We start from the raw sequence: 20000 nt of genomic DNA on the forward strand, positions 1-20000 counted from the left end.
AGTCTCTCTGGATAAGAGCGTCTGCTAAATGACTCACTAACTGGAAGTCTCTCTGGATAAGAGCGTCTTGCTAAATGACTCACTAACTGGAAGTCTCTCTGGATAAGAGCGTCTTGCTAAATGACTTACTAACTGGAAGTGTCTCTGGATAAGAGCGTCTGCTAAATGACTCACTAACTGGAAGTCTCTCTGGATAAGAGCGTCTGCTAAATGACTCACTAACTGGAAGTCTCTCTGGATAAGAGCGTCTGCTAAATGACTCACTAACTGGAAGTCTCTCTGGATAAGAGCGTCTGCTAAATGACTCACTAACCGGAAGTCTCTCTGGATAAGAGCGTCTGCTAAATGACTCACTAACCGGAAGTCTCTCTGGATAAGAGCGTCTGCTAAATGACTCACTAACCGGAAGTCTCTCTGGATAAGAGCGTCTGCTAAATGACTCACTAACCGGAAGTCTGTCTGGATAAGAGCCTCTGCTAAATGACTCACTAACCGGAAGTCTCTCTGGATAAGAGCGTCTTGCTAAATGACTCACTAACCGGAAGTCTCTCTGGATAAGAGCGTCTGCTAAATGACTCACTAACCGGAAGTCTCTCTGGATAAGAGCGTCTGCTAAATGACTCACTAACCGGAAGTCTCTCTGGATAAGAGCGTCTGCTAAATGACTCACTAACCGGAAGTCTCTCTGGATTAGAGCGTCTGCTAAATGACTCACTAACCGGAAGTCTCTCTGGATAAGAGCGTCTGCTAAATGACTCACTAACCGGAAGTCTCTCTGGATAAGAGCGTCTGCTAAATGATTCACTAACCGGAAGTCTCTCTGGATAAGAGCGTCTGCTAAATGACTCACTAACCGGAAGTCTATCTGGATAAGAGCGTCTGCTAAATGACTCACTAACCGGAAGTCTCTCTGGATAAGAGCGTCTGCTAAATGACTCACTAACTGGAAGTCTCTCTGGATAAGAGCGTCTGCTAAATGACTCACTAACTGGAAGTCTCTCTGGATAAGAGCGTCTTGCTAAATGACTCACTAACTGGAAGTCTCTCTGGATAAGAGCGTCTTGCTAAATGACTTACTAACTGGAAGTGTCTCTGGATAAGAGCGTCTGCTAAATGACTCACTAACTGGAAGTCTCTCTGGATAAGAGCGTCTGCTAAATGACTCACTAACTGGAAGTCTCTCTGGATAAGAGCGTCTGCTAAATGACTCACTAACTGGAAGTCTCTCTGGATAAGAGCGTCTGCTAAATGACTCACTAACCGGAAGTCTCTCTGGATAAGAGCGTCTGCTAAATGACTCACTAACCGGAAGTCTCTCTGGATAAGAGCGTCTGCTAAATGACTCACTAACCGGAAGTCTCTCTGGATAAGAGCGTCTGCTAAATGACTCACTAACCGGAAGTCTCTCTGGATAAGAGCCTCTGCTAAATGACTCACTAACCGGAAGTCTCTCTGGATAAGAGCGTCTTGCTAAATGACTCACTAACCGGAAGTCTCTCTGGATAAGAGCGTCTGCTAAATGACTCACTAACCGGAAGTCTCTCTGGATAAGAGCGTCTGCTAAATGACTCACTAACCGGAAGTCTCTCTGGATAAGAGCGTCTTGCTAAATGACTCACTAACTGGAAGTCTCTCTGGATAAGAGCGTCTGCTAAATGACTCACTAACTGGAAGTCTCTCTGGATAAGAGCGTCTGCTAAATGACTCACTAACTGGAAGTCTCTCTGGATAAGAGCGTCTGCTAAATGACTCACTAACAGGAAGTCTCTCTGGATAAGAGCGTCTGCTAAATGACTCACTAACCGGAAGTCTCTCTGGATAAGAGCGTCTGCTAAATGACTCACTAACCGGAAGTCTCTCTGGATAAGAGCCTCTGCTAAATGACTCACTAACCGGAAGTCTCTCTGGATAAGAGCGTCTTGCTAAATGACTCACTAACCGGAAGTCTCTCTGGATAAGAGCGTCTGCTAAATGACTCACTAACCGGAAGTCTCTCTGGATAAGAGCGTCTTGCTAAATGACTCACTAACCGGAAGTCTCTCTGGATAAGAGCGTCTGCTAATTGACTCACTAACCGGAAGTCTCTCTGGATAAGAGCGTCTGCTAAATGACTCACTAACCGGAAGTCTCTCTGGATAAGAGCGTCTGCTAAATGACTCACTAACCGGAAGTCTCTCTGGATAAGAGCGTCTGCTAAATGACTCACTAACTGGAAGTCTCTCTGGAAAAGAGCGTCTGCTAAATGACTCACTAACTGGAAGTCGCTCTGGAGAAGAGCGTCTGCTAAATGACTCACTAACTGGAAGTCTCTCTGGATAAGAGAGCGTCTGCTAAATGACTCAAATGTAAAATGTAAAATGAGATAGTTCAGTGTCTAAAATAAGGGGTTAAATACATTTAAAATATATATATATATATATATATATATATATATAAATAATATCTGATGATCTTTCTTATCTCTCTCAGATACAGGACAGACACTTCAGAACAAAGTTCCCTTAGATTTTTTTTGCGGGGGACGATCTGTTTATCCATGTATGAAACGGTTATTCAATGTGTTTCAATGGGCTAATAGCAGTAAAGCTAAATTCAATGTTTCATCAATCTCTCTATATATATATATATATATATATATATATATATATATATATATATATATATATATATATATATATATATATATATTAATCTCTCTCTATATATATATATACCTTAAGTGGTCTTAAAACTCAATCTAATAGCTGTTTTGAAAACTGTAATGTTTACATGAATTCTGATTTATTTCCAGAGATACACCACATCCTGAAATATATGTCAATATCTTCGTTCAAAAGGGAACTATATTTCCCTTGACGGAGTGATGCTGAATGTAAAAAATAAATAAAATAAATGGCTACATTTACTCCACTGTCCTTGCCTGTTTTTAAGACTGATGGACAACAACTGCAGCTATCTATAACGTTGGACCCGCTGTCTTCTGTGTGTAATTGTATTTTTTTGTAACATGTTATGTACACCCTGCTTTTTCCCTGTTTTGCATTCTGGCCAGGTCGGCCTCACAAAATAGTTTTTTAACCTCCGTGTGTCTTACCTCGTAAAATAAAGGTTTCAAATGAAAATAAATGCTGTAGTCTGTGCCGTTGTCTGTCAGGTGATTGTGTAAGTCTAACCCTTTTTCCCCCTCTCCGTGTGCAGGGCCGTCCTATTGGTTCGTCCCAGTCGATGATGCAGCCTCCGCATCACCTTGACCCCTCCCTCCTGAAGCAGAACCCCGCCCACCAGCCCCTCAAGTCCTACCTGGACAACTACATGCCCCAGAATGCATCTGAGCTGCAGAAGGAGCCCAGCTCTATGGGCTCCTTTACCAATTTCCCTTTAGGTAGGCCTTCATGATGCCTGATGGGAAATATCAATCCTGTCCAGGGGGTGTACTGGTACATCAAGCCGCCTCTCTACAGAAACAGGAGATAGACTAGTGTCCTGTCCAGGGGGTGTACTGTACATCAAGCTGTCTCACTACAGAAACAGGAGATAGACTAGTGTCCTGTCCAGGGGGTGTACTGTACATCAAGCTGTCTCACTACAGAAACAGGAGATAGACTAGTGTCCTGTCCAGGGGGTGTACTGTACATCAAGCCGCCTCACTACAGAAACAGGAGATAGACTAGTGTCCTGTCCAGGGGGTGTACTGTACATCAAGCTGTCTCACTACAGAAACAGGAGATAGACTAGTGTCCTGTCCAGGGGGTGTACTGGTACATCAAGCTGTCTCACTACAGAAACAGGAGATAGACTAGTGTCCTGTCCAGGGGGTGTACTGGTACATCAAGCTGTCTCACTACAGAAACAGGAGATAGACTAGTGTCCTGTCCAGGGGGTGTACTGTACATCAAGCTGTCTCACTACAGAAACAGGAGATAGACTAGTGTCCTGTCCAGGGGGTGTACTGGTACATCAAGCTGTCTCACTACAGAAACAGGAGATAGACTAGTGTCCTGTCCAGGGGGTGTACTGTACATCAAGCTGTCTCACTACAGAAACAGGAGATAGACTAGCGTCCTGTCCAGGGGGTGTACTGGTACATCAAGCTGTCTCACTACAGAAACAGGAGATAGACTAGTGTCCTGTCCAGGGGGTGTACTGGTACATCAAGCTGTCTCACTACAGAAACAGGAGATAGACTAGTGTCCTGTCCAGGGGGTGTACTGTACATCAAGCTGTCTCACTACAGAAACAGGAGATAGACTAGTGTCCTGTCCAGGGGGTGTACTGGTACATCAAGCTGTCTCACTACAGAAACAGGAGATAGACTAGTGTCCTGTCCAGGGGGTGTACTGGTACATCAAGCTGTCTCACTACAGAAACAGGAGATAGACTAGTGTCCTGTCCAGGGGGTGTACTGTACATCAAGCTGTCTCACTACAGAAACAGGAGATAGACTAGTGTCCTGTCCAGGGGGTGTACTGTACATCAAGCTGTCTCACTACAGAAACAGGAGATAGACTAGTGTCCTGTCCAGGGGGTGTACTGTACATCAAGCTGTCTCACTACAGAAACAGGAGATAGACTAGTGTCCTGTCCAGGGGGTGTACTGTTCATCAAGTTGTCTCACTACAGTAACAGGAGATAGACTAGTGTCCTGTCCAGGGGGTGTACTGTACATCAAGCTGTCTCACTACAGAAACAGGAGATAGACTAGTGTCCTGTCCAGGGGGTGTACTGTACATCAAGCTGCCTCACTACAGAAACAGGAGATAGACTAGTGTCCTGTCCAGGAGGTGTACTGTACATCAAGCTGTCTCACTACAGAAACAGGAGATAGACTAGTGTCCTGTCCAGGGGGTGTACTGGTACATCAAGCTGTCTCACTACAGAAACAGGAGATAGACTAGTGTCCTGTCCAGGGGGTGTACTGGTACATCAAGCTGTCTCACTACAGTAACAGGAGATAGACTAGTGTCCTGTCCAGGGGGTGTACTGGTACATCAAGCTGTCTCACTACAGAAACAGGATATAGACTAGTGTCCTGTCCAGGGGGTGTACTGTACATCAAGCTGTCTCACTACAGAAACAGGAGATAGACTAGTGTCCTGTCCAGGGGGTGTACTGGTACATCAAGCTGTCTCACTACAGAAACAGGAGATAGACTAGTGTCCTGTCCAGGGGGTGTCAGTACATCAAGCTGTCTCACTACAGAAACAGGAGATAGACTAGTGTCCTGTCCAGGGGGTGTACTGGTACATCAAGCTGTCTCACTACAGAAACAGGAGATAGACTAGTGTCCTGTCCAGGGGGTGTACTGTACATCAAGCTGTCTCACTACAGAAACAGGAGATAGACTAGTGTCCTGTCCAGGGGGTGTACTGGTACATCAAGCTGTCTCACTACAGAAACAGGAGATAGACTAGTGTCCTGTCCAGGGGGTGTACTGGTACATCAAGCTGTCTCACTACAGAAACAGGAGATAGACTAGTGTCCTGTCCAAGGGGTGTACTGGTACATCAAGCTGTCTCACTACAGAAACAGGAGATAGACTAGTGTCCTGTCCAGGGGGTGTACTGGTACATCAAGCTGTCTCACTACAGAAACAGGAGATAGACTAGTGTCCTGTCCAGGGGGTGTCCTGGTACATCAAGCTGTCTCACTACAGAAACAGGAGATAGACTAGTGTCCTGTCCAGGGGGTGTACTGGTACATCAAGCTGTCTCACTACAGAAACAGGAGATAGACTAGTGTCCTGTCCAGGGGGTGTACTGGTACATCAAGCTGTCTCACTACAGAAACAGGAGATAGACTAGTGTCCTGTCCAGGGGGTGTACTGGTACATCAAGCTGTCTCACTACAGAAACAGGAGATAGCCTAGCGTCCTGTCCAGGGGGTGTACTGGTACATCAAGCTGCCTCACTACAGAAACAGGATATAGACTAGTGTCCTGTCCAGGGGGTGTACTGTACATCAAGCTGTCTCACTACAGAAACAGGAGATAGACTAGTGTCCTGTCCAGGGGGTGTACTGGTACATCAAGCTGTCTCACTACAGAAACAGGAGATAGACTAGTGTCCTGTCCAGGGGGTGTACTGGTACATCAAGCTGTCTCACTACAGAAACAGGAGATAGACTAGTGTCCTGTCCAGGGGGTGTACTGGTACATCAAGCTGTCTCACTACAGAAACAGGAGATAGACTAGTGTCCTGTCCAGGGGGTGTCAGTACATCAAGCTGTCTCACTACAGAAACAGGAGATAGACTAGTGTCCTGTCCAGGGGGTGTACTGTACATCAAGCTGTCTCACTACAGAAACAGGAGATAGACTAGTGTCCTGTCCAGGGGGTGTACTGGTACATCAAGCTGTCTCACTACAGAAACAGGAGATAGACTAGTGTCCTGTCCAGGGGGTGTACTGGTACATCAAGCTGTCTCACTACAGAAACAGAGACTAGCCCATTCTGTTTTACCCTGTTCTCTTCATAGTTGGGTAGTTCAACACAGTGTTTTATCCTGTATCTTGTCTCTGCTGCTTTTCCTTGATTTGTGAAATCCTAAAGTATTCTCCTCCTCCTCCTCTCTCCTCTTCTCTAGGCTTGACCTCTGACCTGAATGTAGGCCTGGACATGGGGTCTGGTGTGGGCTGTAAGGAGCCTCAGTCTCGTCTGAAGAAATGGACGGCCATGGACATGTCCGTTAACTCGCCTCTGGAGCGCAAACCTGGTAAGTCACTCACTGTGTGTGTGTGTGTGCGCATGACTGGGTGTGTGTGTGTGTGTGTGTGTGTGTGTGTGTGTGCATGACTGGGTGTGTGTGTGTGTGTGTGTGTGTGTGTGTGTGTGTGTGTGTGTGTGTGTGTGTGTGTGTGTGCATGACTGGGTGTGGTGTGTGTGTGCGTGTGTGTGTTTGTGGCCGTGTTGGAGAGAATACATTTAGCTCCGTTATTGATCACCAGCTGGGCAGTCCGGCTGACTGATCTACTAATAATAATAATAGTTATTTAGGACTCAAGGTGATTTGAAGGTCAGTCAGTCTCCGACTGCAATGCGATGGATCTCAAACACCACGTATGTCTCCAGGTGCTATGGCTTCTTGGCTGTGGCGTGTGTCATATAAGTGGCGCAGTGGTCTAAGGCACTGCATCGCAGTGCTAACTGTGCCACTAGAGATCCTGGTTCGAATCCAGGCTCTGTCGCAGCCGGCCGTGACCGGGAGACTCATGGGCGGCGCACAATTGGCCCAGCGTCGTCCAGGGTAGGGGAGGGAATGGCCGGCAGGGATGTAGCTCAGTTGATAGAGCATGGCGTTTGCAACGCCAGGGTTGCGGGTTCGATTCCCACGGGGGGCCAGTATAAAAAAATATGTATTCACTAACTGTAAGTCGCTCTGGATAAGAGCGTCTGCTAAATGACTAAAATGTAAATGTAAAAAATATAACACGTGGCGTGTGTCATATAACACGTGTATAACAGTGTGTATCTAAGTGTGTATAACGGTGTGTGTGTGTGTGTATCTGTATATAACAGTGTGTTTAACTGTGTGTGTCTCCAGGTGCTATGTCTGGGTTGCGTCTGGAGGATTCTCCATTCGGTCCCTATGACTTCCTGTCTGCTGGCTCCGCCCCCCTCAGCTCTCCCGGCCAATCAATGGGCTCGGTGGGCGACAGCTGGCCCCCTCGTGCCAAATCCCCCCATGGAAACACCAACGATACCTGGCCCCCAGGTATATACACACACACACACACACTCACACACACACACACACTCACACACACTTTAAATACTAACAGCTGAAACAGAGCAGTACCTTCTCCATACAGCTAGACTGACCATAACAGCTGAAACAGAGCAGTACCTTCTCCTCCATACAGCTAGACTGACCATAACAGCTGAAACAGAGCAGTACCTTCTTCTCCATACAGCTAGACTGACCATAACAGCTGAAACAGAGCAGTACCTTCTCCTCCATACAGCTAGACTGACCATAACAGCTGAAACAGAGCAGTACCTTCTTCTCCATACAGCTAGACTGACCATAACAGCTGAAACAGAGCAGTACCTTCTCCATACAGCTAGACTGACCATAACAGCTGAAACAGAGCAGTACCTTCTCCTCCATACAGCTAGACTGACCATAACAGCTGAAACAGAGCAGTACCTTCTCCTCTATACAGCTAGACTGACCATAACAGCTGAAACAGAGCAGTACCTTCTCCTCCATACAGCTAGACTGACCATAACAGCTGAAACAGAGCAGTACCTTCTTCTCCATACAGCTAGACTGACCATAACAGCTGAAACAGAGCAGTACCTTCTCCATACAGCTAGACTGACCATAACAGCTGAAACAGAGCAGTACCTTCTCCATACAGCGAGACTGACCATAACAGCTGAAACAGAGCAGTACCTTCTCCTCCATACAGCTAAACTGACCATAACAGCTGAAACAGAGCAGTACCTTCTCCTCCATACAGCTAGACTGACCATAACAGCTGAAACAGAGCAGTACCTTCTCCTCCATACAGCTAGACTGACCATAACAGCTGAAACAGAGCAGTACCTTCTCCATACAGCGAGACTGACCATAACAGCTGAAACAGAGCAGTACCTTCTCCATACAGCTAGACTGACCATAACAGCTGAAACAGAGCAGTACCTTCTCCTCCATACAGCTAGACTGACCATAACAGCTGAAACAGAGCAGTACCTTCTTCTCCATACAGCTAGACTGACCATAACAGCTGAAACAGAGCAGTACCTTCTCCTCCATACAGCTAGACTGACCATAACAGCTGAAACAGAGCAGTACCTTCTCCATACAGCTAGACTGACCATAACAGCTGAAACAGAGCAGTACCTTCTTCTCCATACAGCTAGACTGACCATAACAGCTGAAACAGAGCAGTACCTTCTCCTCCATACAGCTAGACTGACCATAACAGCTGAAACAGAGCAGTACCTTCTCCTCCATACAGCTAGACTGACCATAACAGCTGAAACAGAGCATTACCTTCTCCTCCATACAGCTAGACTGACCATAACAGCTGAAACAGAGCAGTACCTTCTTCTCCATACAGCTAGACTGACCATAACAGCTGAAACAGAGCAGTACCTTCTCCTCCATACAGCTAGACTGACCATAACAGCTGAAACAGAGCAGTACCTTCTCCTCCATACAGCTAGACTGACCATAACAGCTGAAACAGAGCAGTACCTTCTCCATACAGCTAGACTGACCATAACAGCTGAAACAGAGCAGTACCTTCTTCTCCATACAGCTAGACTGACCATAACAGCTGAAACAGAGCAGTACCTTCTCCTCCATACAGCTAGACTGACCATAACAGCTGAAACAGAGCAGTACCTTCTCCATACAGCTAGACTGACCATAACAGCTGAAACAGAGCAGTACCTTCTCCTCCATACAGCTAGACTGACCATAACAGCTGAAACAGAGCAGTACCTTCTCCTCCATACAGCTAGACTGACCATAACAGCTGAAACAGAGCAGTACCTTCTCCATACAGCTAGACTGACCATAACAGCTGAAACAGAGCAGTACCTTCTTCTCCATACAGCTAGACTGACCATGACAGCTGAAACAGAGCAGTACCTTCTCCATACAGCTAGACTGACCATAACAGCTGAAACAGACTAGTACCTTCTCCATACAGCTAGACTGACCATAACAGCTGAAACAGAGCAGTACCTTCTCCATACAGCTAGACTGACCATAACAGCTGAAACAGAGCAGTACCTTCTCCTCCATACAGCTAGACTGACCATAACAGCTGAAACAGAGCAGTACCTTCTCCATACAGCTAGACTGACCATAACAGCTGAAACAGAGCAGTACCTTCTCCTCCATACAGCTAGACTGACCATAACAGCTGAAACAGAGCAGTACCTTCTCCTCCATACAGCTAGACTGACCATAACAGCTGAAACAGAGCAGTACCTTCTCCATACAGCTAGACTGACCATAACAGCTGAAACAGAGCAGTACCTTCTTCTCCATACAGCTAGACTGACCATAACAGCTGAAACAGAGCAGTACCTTCTCCATACAGCTAGACTGACCATAACAGCTGAAACAGAGCAGTACCTTCTCCATACAGCTAGACTGACCATAACAGCTGAAACAGAGCAGTACCTTCTTCTCCATACAGCTAGACTGACCATAACAGCTGAAACAGAGCAGTACCTTCTCCATACAGCTAGACTGACCATAACAGCTGAAACAGAGCAGTACCTTCTCCATACAGCTAGACTGACCCTAACAGCTGAAACAGAGCAGTACCTTCTTCTCCATACAGCTAGACTGACCATAACAGCTGAAACAGAGCAGAACCTTCTCCTCCATACAGCTAGACTGACCATAACAGCTGAAACAGAGCAGTACCTTCTCCTCCATACAGCTAGACTGACCATAACAGCTGAAACAGAGCAGTACCTTCTTCTCCATACAGCTAGACTGACCATAACAGCTGAAACAGAGCAGTACCTTCTTCTCCATACAGCTAGACTGACCATAACAGCTGAAACAGAGCAGTACCTTCTCCATACAGCTAGACTGACCATAACAGCTGAAACAGAGCAGTACCTTCTCCATACAGCTAGACTGACCATAACAGCTGAAACAGAGCAGTACCTTCTCCTCCATACAGCTAGACTGACCATAACAGCTGAAACAGAGCAGTACCTTCTCCATACAGCTAGACTGACCATAACAGCTGAAACAGAGCAGTACCTTCTCCATACAGCTAGACTGACCATAACAGCTGAAACAGAGCAGTACCTTCTTCTCCATACAGCTAGACTGACCATAACAGCTGAAACAGAGCAGTACCTTCTCCATACAGCTAGACTGACCATAACAGCTGAAACAGAGCAGTACCTTCTCCTCCATACAGCTAGACTGACCATAACAGCTGAAACAGAGCAGTACCTTCTTCTCCATACAGCTAGACTGACCATAACAGCTGAAACAGAGCAGTACCTTCTCCTCCATACAGCTAGACTGACCATAACAGCTGAAACAGAGCAGTACCTTCTCCATACAGCTAGACTGACCATAACAGCTGAAACAGAGCAGTACCTTCTCCATACAGCTAGACTGACCATAACAGCTGAAACACAGCAGTACCTTCTCCTCCATACAGCTAGACTGACCATAACAGCTGAAACAGAGCAGTACCTTCTCCTCCATACAGCTAGACTGACCATAACAGCTGCAACAGAGCAGTACCTTCTCCATACAGCTAGACTGACCATAACAGCTGAAACAGAGCAGTACCTTCTCCTCCATACAGCTAGACTGACCATAACAGCTGCAACAGAGCAGTACCTTCTCCATACAGCTAGACTGACCATAACAGCTGAAACAGAGCAGTACCTTCTCCTCCATATAGCTAGACTGACCATAACAGCTGAAACAGAGCAGTACCTTCTCCTCCATACAGCTAGACTGACCATAACAGCTGAAACAGAGCAGTACCTTCTCCATACAGCTAGACTGACCATAACAGCTGAAACAGAGCAGTACCTTCTCCATACAGCTAGACTGACCATAACAGCTGAAACAGAGCAGTACCTTCTCCATACAGCTAGACTGACCATAACAGCTGAAACAGAGCAGTACCTTCTCCATACAGCTAGACTGACCATAACAGCTGAAACAGAGCAGTACCTTCTCCATACAGCTAGACTGACCATAACAGCTGAAACAGAGCAGTACCTTCTTCTCCATACAGCTAGACTGACCATAACAGCTGAAACAGAGCAGTACCTTCTCCTCCATACAGCTAGACTGACCATAACAGCTGAAACAGAGCAGTACCTTCTCCATACAGCTAGACTGACCATAACAGCTGAAACAGAGCAGTACCTTCTCCTCCATTCAGCTAGACTGACCATAACAGCTGAAACAGAGCAGTACCTTCTCCTCCATACAGCTAGACTGACCATAACAGCTGAAACAGAGCAGTACCTTCTCCTCCATACAGCTAGACTGACCATAACAGCTGAAACAGAGCAGTACCTTCTCCTCCATACAGCTAGACTGACCATAACAGCTGAAACAGAGCAGTACCTTCTCCTCCATACAGCTAGACTGACCATAACAGCTGAAACAGAGCAGTACCTTCTCCTCCATACAGCTAGACTGACCATAACAGCTGAAACAGAGCAGTACCTTCTCCATACAGCTAGACTGACCATAACAGCTGAAACAGAGCAGTACCTTCTTCTCCATACAGCTAGACTGACCATAACAGCTGAAACAGAGCAGTACCTTCTCCATACAGCTAGACTGACCATAACAGCTGAAACAGAGCAGTACCTTCTCCATACAGCTAGACTGACCATAACAGCTGAAACAGAGCAGTACCTTCTTCTCCATACAGCTAGACTGACCATAACAGCTGAAACAGAGCAGTACCTTCTCCATACAGCTAGACTGACCATAACAGCTGAAACAGAGCAGTACCTTCTCCATACAGCTAGACTGACCCTAACAGCTGAAACAGAGCAGTACCTTCTTCTCCATACAGCTAGACTGACCATAACAGCTGAAACAGAGCAGAACCTTCTCCTCCATACAGCTAGACTGACCATAACAGCTGAAACAGAGCAGTACCTTCTCCTCCATACAGCTAGACTGACCATAACAGCTGAAACAGAGCAGTACCTTCTTCTCCATACAGCTAGACTGACCATAACAGCTGAAACAGAGCAGTACCTTCTTCTCCATACAGCTAGACTGACCATAACAGCTGAAACAGAGCAGTACCTTCTCCATACAGCTAGACTGACCATAACAGCTGAAACAGAGCAGTACCTTCTCCATACAGCTAGACTGACCATAACAGCTGAAACAGAGCAGTACCTTCTCCTCCATACAGCTAGACTGACCATAACAGCTGAAACAGAGCAGTACCTTCTCCATACAGCTAGACTGACCATAACAGCTGAAACAGAGCAGTACCTTCTCCATACAGCTAGACTGACCATAACAGCTGAAACAGAGCAGTACCTTCTTCTCCATACAGCTAGACTGACCATAACAGCTGAAACAGAGCAGTACCTTCTCCATACAGCTAGACTGACCATAACAGCTGAAACAGAGCAGTACCTTCTCCTCCATACAGCTAGACTGACCATAACAGCTGAAACAGAGCAGTACCTTCTTCTCCATACAGCTAGACTGACCATAACAGCTGAAACAGAGCAGTACCTTCTCCTCCATACAGCTAGACTGACCATAACAGCTGAAACAGAGCAGTACCTTCTCCATACAGCTAGACTGACCATAACAGCTGAAACAGAGCAGTACCTTCTCCATACAGCTAGACTGACCATAACAGCTGAAACACAGCAGTACCTTCTCCTCCATACAGCTAGACTGACCATAACAGCTGAAACAGAGCAGTACCTTCTCCTCCATACAGCTAGACTGACCATAACAGCTGAAACAGAGCAGTACCTTCTCCATACAGCTAGACTGACCATAACAGCTGAAACAGAGCAGTACCTTCTTCTCCATACAGCTAGACTCCCTCCTATCCCTGTATGTCTCTCTCCAGACCCCCCCACCCCCCCCCCCCACCCTCCTATCCCTGTATGTCTCTCTCCAGACCCCCCCTCACCCTCCTATCCCTGTATGTCTCTCTCCAGACCCCCCCTCCTATTCCTGTATGTCTCTCTCCAGACCCCCCCTCACTCTCCTATCCCTGTATGTCTCTCTCCAGACCCCCCCTCACCCTCCTATCCCTGTATGTCTCTCTCCAGACCCCCCCTCCTATTCCTGTATGTCTCTCTCCAGACCCCCCCTCACTCTCCTATCCCTGTATGTCTCTCTCCAGACCCCCCCTCACCCTCCTATCCCTGTATGTCTCTCTCCAGACCCCCCCTCACCCTCCTATCCCTGTATGTCTCTCTCCAGACCCCCCCTCACCCTCTTATCCCTGTATGTCTCTCTCCAGACCCCCCTCCTCACCCTCCTATCCCTGTATGTCTCTCTCCAGACCCCCCCTCACCCTCCTATCCCTGTATGTCTCTCCAGACCCCCCTTCCTATCCCTGTATGTCTCTCTCCAGACCCCCCCTCACCCTCCTATCCCTGTATGTCTCTCTCCAGACCCCCCCTCACCCTCCTATCCCTGTATGTCTCTCTCCAGACCCCCCCTCACCCTCCTATCCCTGTATGTCTCTCTCCAGACCCCCCCTCACCCTCCTATCCCTGTATGTCTCTCTCCAGACCCCCCCTCACCCTCTTATCCCTGTATGTCTCTCTCCAGACCCCCCTCCTCACCCTCCTATCCCTGTATGTCTCTCTCCAGACCCCCCCTCACCCTCCTATCCCTGTATGTCTCTCCAGACCCCCCTTCCTATCCCTGTATGTCTCTCTCCAGACCCCCCTCACCCTCCTATCCCTGTATGTCTCTCTCCAGACCCCCCCTCACCCTCCTATCCCTGTATGTCTCTCCAGACCCCCCTTCCTATCCCTGTATGTCTCTCTCCAGACCCCCCTCACCCTCCTATCCCTGTATGTCTCTCTCCAGACCCCCCCTCACCCTCCTATCCCTGTATGTCTCTCCAGACCCCCCTTCCTATCCCTGTATGTCTCCAGACCCCCCCTCACTCTCCTATCCCTGTATGTCTCTCTCCAGACCCCCCCCCACCCTCCTATCCCTGTATGTCTCTCTCCAGACCCCCCCTCACCCTCCTATCCCTGTATGTCTCTCCAGACCCCCCTTCCTATCCCTGTATGTCTCCAGACCCCCCCTCACTCTCCTATCCCTGTATGTCTCTCTCCAGACCCCCCCCCACCCTCCTATCCCTGTATGTTTCTCTCCAGACCCCCCCTCACTCTCCTATTCCTGTATGTCTCTCTCCAGACCCCCCTTCTTATCCCTGTATGTCTCTCTCCAGACCCCCCTCACTCTCCTATCCCTGTATGTCTCTCTCCAGACCCCCCACCCACCCTCCTATTCCTGTATGTCTCTCTCCAGACTCCCCCTCACCCTCCTATCCCTGTATGTCTCTCTCCAGATCCCCCCTCACCCTCCTATCCCTGTATGTCTCTCCAGACCCCCCTTCCTATCCCTGTATGTCTCTCTCCAGACCCCCCCTCACTCTCCTATCCCTGTATGTCTCTCTCCAGACCCCCCCCCCACCCTCCTATCCCTGTATGTCTCTCTCCAGACCCCCCCTCACTCTCCTATTCCTGTATGTCTCTCTCCAGACCCCCCACCCACCCTCCTATCCCTGTATGTCTCTCTCCAGACCCCCCCCTCACTCTCCTATCCCTGTATGTCTCTCTCCAGACCCCCCTCACCCTCCTATCCCTGTATGTCTCTCCAGACCCCCCTTCCTATCCCTGTATGTCTCTCTCCAGACCTCCCCCACCCTCCTATCCCTGTATGTCTCTCTCCAGACCCCCCCTCCTATTCCTGTATGTCTCTCTCCAGATCCCCCCTCACCCTCCTATCCCTGTATGTCTCTCTCCAGACCCCCCCTCCTATCCCTGTATGTCTCTCTCCAGACTCCCCCTCACCCTCCTATCCCTGTATGTCTCTCTCCAGACCCCCCCTCCTATCCCTGTATGTCTCTCTCCAGACCCCCCCTCCTATCCCTGTATGTCTCTCTCCAGACCCCCCCTCACTCTCCTATCCCTGTATGTCTCTCTCCAGACCCCTCACTCTCCTATCCCTGTATGTCTCTCTCCAGACCCCCCCTCCTATTCCTGTATGTCTCTCTCCAGACCCCCCCTCCTATTCCTGTATGTCTCTCTCCAGACCCCCCCTCACTCTCCTATCCCTGTATGTCTCTCTCCAGACCCCCCCCTCACTCTCCTATTCCTGTATGTCTCTCTCCAGACCCCCCTAACTCTCCTATCCCTGTATGTCTCTCCAGACCCCCCTTCCTATTCCTGTATGTCTCTCTCCAGACCCCCCCTCACTCTCCTATTCCTGTATGTCTCTCTCCAGACCCCCCTAACTCTCCTATTCCTGTATGTCTCTCTCCAGACCCCCCTAACTCTCCTATTCCTGTATGTCTCTCCAGACCCCCCTCACTCTCCTATTCCTGTATGTCTCTCTCCAGACCCCCCTAACTCTCCTATTCCTGTATGTCTCTCCAGACCCCCCTCACTCTCCTATCCCTGTATGTCTCTCTCCAGACCCCCCCCTCACTCTCCTATCCCTGTATGTCTCTCCAGACCCCTCCCCCACTCTCCTATCCCTGTATGTCTCTCTCCAGACCCCCCCTCACTCTCCTATCCCTGTATGTCTCTCCAGACCCCCCTTCCTATTCCTGTATGTCTCTCTCCAGACCCCCCCTCACTCTCCTATTCCTGTATGTCTCTCTCCAGACCCCCCTCACTCTCCTATTCCTGTATGTCTCTCTCCAGACTCCCCCTCACCCTCCTATCCCTGTATGTCTCTCTCCAGACTCCCCCTCACTCTCCTATTCCTGTATGTCTCTCTCCAGACCCCCCCTCACTCTCCTATTCCTGTATGTCTCTCTCCAGACCCCCCTCACTCTCCTATTCCTGTATGTCTCTCTCCAGACCCCCCCTCACTCTCCTATTCCTGTATGTCTCTCTCCAGACCCCCCTCACTCTCCTATTCCTGTATGTCTCTCTCCAGACCCCCCTCACTCTCCTATTCCTGTATGTCTCTCTCCAGACCCCCCCTCACCCTCCTATCCCTGTATGTCTCTCTCCAGACCCCCCCTCACCCTCCTATCCCTGTATGTCTCTCTCCAGACCCCCCCTCACCCTCCTATCCCTGTATGTCTCTCTCCAGACCCCCCCTCCTATCCCTGTATGTCTCTCTCCAGACCCCCCCTCACCCTCCTATCCCTGTATGTCTCTCTCCAGACCCCCCCTCACCCTCCTATCCCTGTATGTCTCTCTCCAGACCCCCCCTCCTATCCCTGTATGTCTCTCTCCAGACCCCCCCTCCTATTCCTGTATGTCTCTCCAGACCCCCCCTCACCCTCCTATCCCTGTATGTCTCTCTCCAGACCCCCCCTCACTCTCCTCTTCCTGTATGTCTCTCTCCAGAGTTCCGGCCCGGTGAGCCATGGAAGGTTTACCCCAACATCGACCCTGAGACTGACCCTTTCGTGACCCCTGGTAGTGTCATCAACAACCTCTCCATCAACACCGTCCGCCACGTAGACCACCACAGAGACCTGACAGGTAACACACACCTCCATCAACACCGTCCGCCACGTAGACCACCACAGAGACCTGACAGGTAACACACACCTCCATCAACACCGTCCGCCACGTAGACCACCACAGAGACCTGACAGGTAACACACACACTATATATACACTAGGAGTGGGCGATATACCGGTTTGATAGTAAAAACCGGTATTGTGCCGCGCCATGATATGGATTTAGCAATATCATGGATACCGCGATTTATTCAGAATTCATAAATTCGAATTTTGCATCAATATTTTTTTGTTCCAAATTTCAACTGAGTGATAGTACTAAGTAGCTACATCTTTTTTTTATTTTTTTATCCAACCTTTCTTGGTTCTTACGAATAAAAGAATGTATGTTAATATGTTGACCTATTTTTATGAGCGCACGTCGCATGCACTTGTTGCACGCATGTAGTGCTAGCAACAAAGAAGTGTGCAGGCAGCTGCAGTTAGGAGGCAGGTTAACTATTGGGGGAAAACTTTACAATCCAGGATGAGCGAAAACACAGAAATTGATGTTGCTCAAGAGCAGGAGGATAAATTGGTTAAGAAGAAAGGGGGCACCTCTGTTGTTTGGAACTGGTTTGGCTTTAAAATCTCCGACCCCGACCAAAACACTACCCTATGCAAGTTGTGTCGTCGTGTTGTCTTAGCAAAAGGTGGAAACACGACCAACCTGTTCAATCACTTAAAAAACATACATGTCCGTGAGTATGAACAATGCACCAGAATGCGTGAGACAGTAAGCCCAGGAGCTCGCCCGAAGACAAGCCAGACTCGCACTCAACAATCAATTATATCATCATTTGCTGCCGGTACTTGCTATGAGAAGACGAGCAAAAAATGGATAGACATCACAGCTGCGATTACAAATCACATAGCGAAGGACATGGTACCGATTCAAACTGTGGAGAAAGAGGGGTTCAGAAAGTTGATTCAAACTCTGGACCCAAGATATGAGATCCCGAGCCGCAAATATTTTAGCCAAAAATGCCTGCCACAGCTTTACACAGAATGCTGGGACAGAGTTTACAGTGAGATAAATAACATTCCATTCTTCTCCACTACTGCCGATCTATGGTCAAGTCGTACCACAGAACCTTATATAAGCCTCACAATCCATTACATAGACGGTGACTGGAAACTGAAAAGTAAGTGCCTACAGACGTCTTATTTCCCAGACGACCACACCGGGGAAATAATTGCAGGTGGGCTGAGGGACATACTGTCGTCCTGGGGATTAAAAGAGTCGCGTCAAGTTTGTATGACGACCGACAGCGGATCGAACATGATCAAGGCATTGCAGCTGAACAAGTGGGCAAACCTTGGATGTTTCGGACACAGGCTGCACAATGCTATTGGTAAGTTTCAGGACTGTAGCCTAGGCCTACCCTGTATGATGCTTATTATTAAGAAAAAATACAGCTCACATCAGCCATGTACCGTAGGCTAAATCTAAGCACATCAGATTTGTAAAATGTGTAACAGTTGAATGTAAATGCCGTAAATCCTCAAACAAAGATTAAAAGTTATATTGTATTGTGATTTCTATATAAAAATGCATTATTATTAATTATTATTGTATTGTGATTTGATTATTTTTCACCCTATTATTTTGATTTCTTATTCCCAATTTCCAGAGAGGAGTGTCCAAAACGCTCCCGGGCCACAGGGGTGTGCGATTTCCCGGGCCACAGGGGTTTGCAAAAAGGTGGTTAGCACGTTCTCATACAGCTGGAAAAAGCAGAAGGCCCTGATGACAGCACAGAATGAACTAAGCCTGCCCCTGCACAAGCTCATCACAGAATCTCCGACAAGGTGGGGATCTCGTCTGAAAATGATGGAAAGAGTCCTGGAGCAGGAAAAGGCCATTACACAGGTCCTGGCAGGGGACAAAAAGACACGGCACCTTGTACCTACCTGGCAAGACATCCAGGTCTTGGAATCAGTCACAGCAGCACTGAAGCCACTCCAGGACTTTACAGATGCCCTGTCAGGAGAAGCGTATGTGAGCGTGTCCTATTTGAAGCCTGTCATCAATCTGTTAAATGCAGAGGTTCTAAATCTGAGCAAGGACGATACAGAACTGACCAAAGAGATCAAGATCAAGGTTCTTGATTACTTGAATAACAAGTACACTGACCCTGCAACAGATGAGCTGCTCTCCATGGCTACCTTTCTAGATCCAAGGTTCAAGACCAGGTACATGTCCGCTGAGAAACTGGAGGACATTAAGGTATTTATTCATTTGTTCTTGTTTTATTGCTTCAAATGTAAAGCACTTTGGGCTGCATTTTATGTATGAAAGGTGCTATACAAATAAAGTTTAATTATTTTCATTTTTTAAGGTGAGAGCTGCCTCAGAGACCGAAGCCCTCCTGGTGGAGAACACAGCCCTGGGAAAATCGTCTCTTGCAGAGGATCACACTGACAGGGAGAAAGAAGCTTCCACTGCTCATCAATCAGGCAAGAAGCCCAAGAAGAGCCTTGGGAGCTTCTTTAAGCAGACCAGCAGTGCACCTGCCTCATGTTCAGAGAGGCAGATCATTGAGCAAGAGCTGAATAGCTACATTCTGGCAACGGCAGCGAGTCTGATCCTTTGGAGTGGTGGCGATTTCACGGATCTAATTTTCCACGTGTGAGTTGTCTGGCAAAGAAATACTTATGCATCCCTGCCACAAGTGCCCCCTCTGAGAGGGCATTCAGCACTGGGGGCAATGTGGTGACATGTCACAGGGCAGCACTAAAGCCAGAAACAGTCAACATGCTGGTATTCCTGGCACGGAACTTGTGA

General features: G+C 48.1%; 1 protein-coding gene across 1 annotated transcript in view; it reads left to right on the forward strand.

Moving 5' to 3' along the window:
* Positions 1–20000, forward strand: part of LOC311116436 (trinucleotide repeat-containing gene 6A protein-like) — an 83585-nt gene that overhangs the window by 39330 nt on the left and 24255 nt on the right. The window contains exons 12-15 of the mRNA XM_084191523.1: positions 3199–3382; positions 6582–6710; positions 7539–7709; positions 17054–17191. Coding sequence (XP_084047649.1) covers positions 3199–3382; positions 6582–6710; positions 7539–7709; positions 17054–17191 — 622 coding nt within the window. The remainder of the gene's footprint in view (positions 1–3198; positions 3383–6581; positions 6711–7538; positions 7710–17053; positions 17192–20000) is intronic.

Source organism: Coregonus lavaretus (assembly GCF_964263955.1).
Source record: "Coregonus lavaretus genome assembly, contig: HAP1_SCAFFOLD_720, whole genome shotgun sequence".
In the NCBI taxonomy this organism is placed as follows: domain Eukaryota; kingdom Metazoa; phylum Chordata; class Actinopteri; order Salmoniformes; family Salmonidae; genus Coregonus; species Coregonus lavaretus.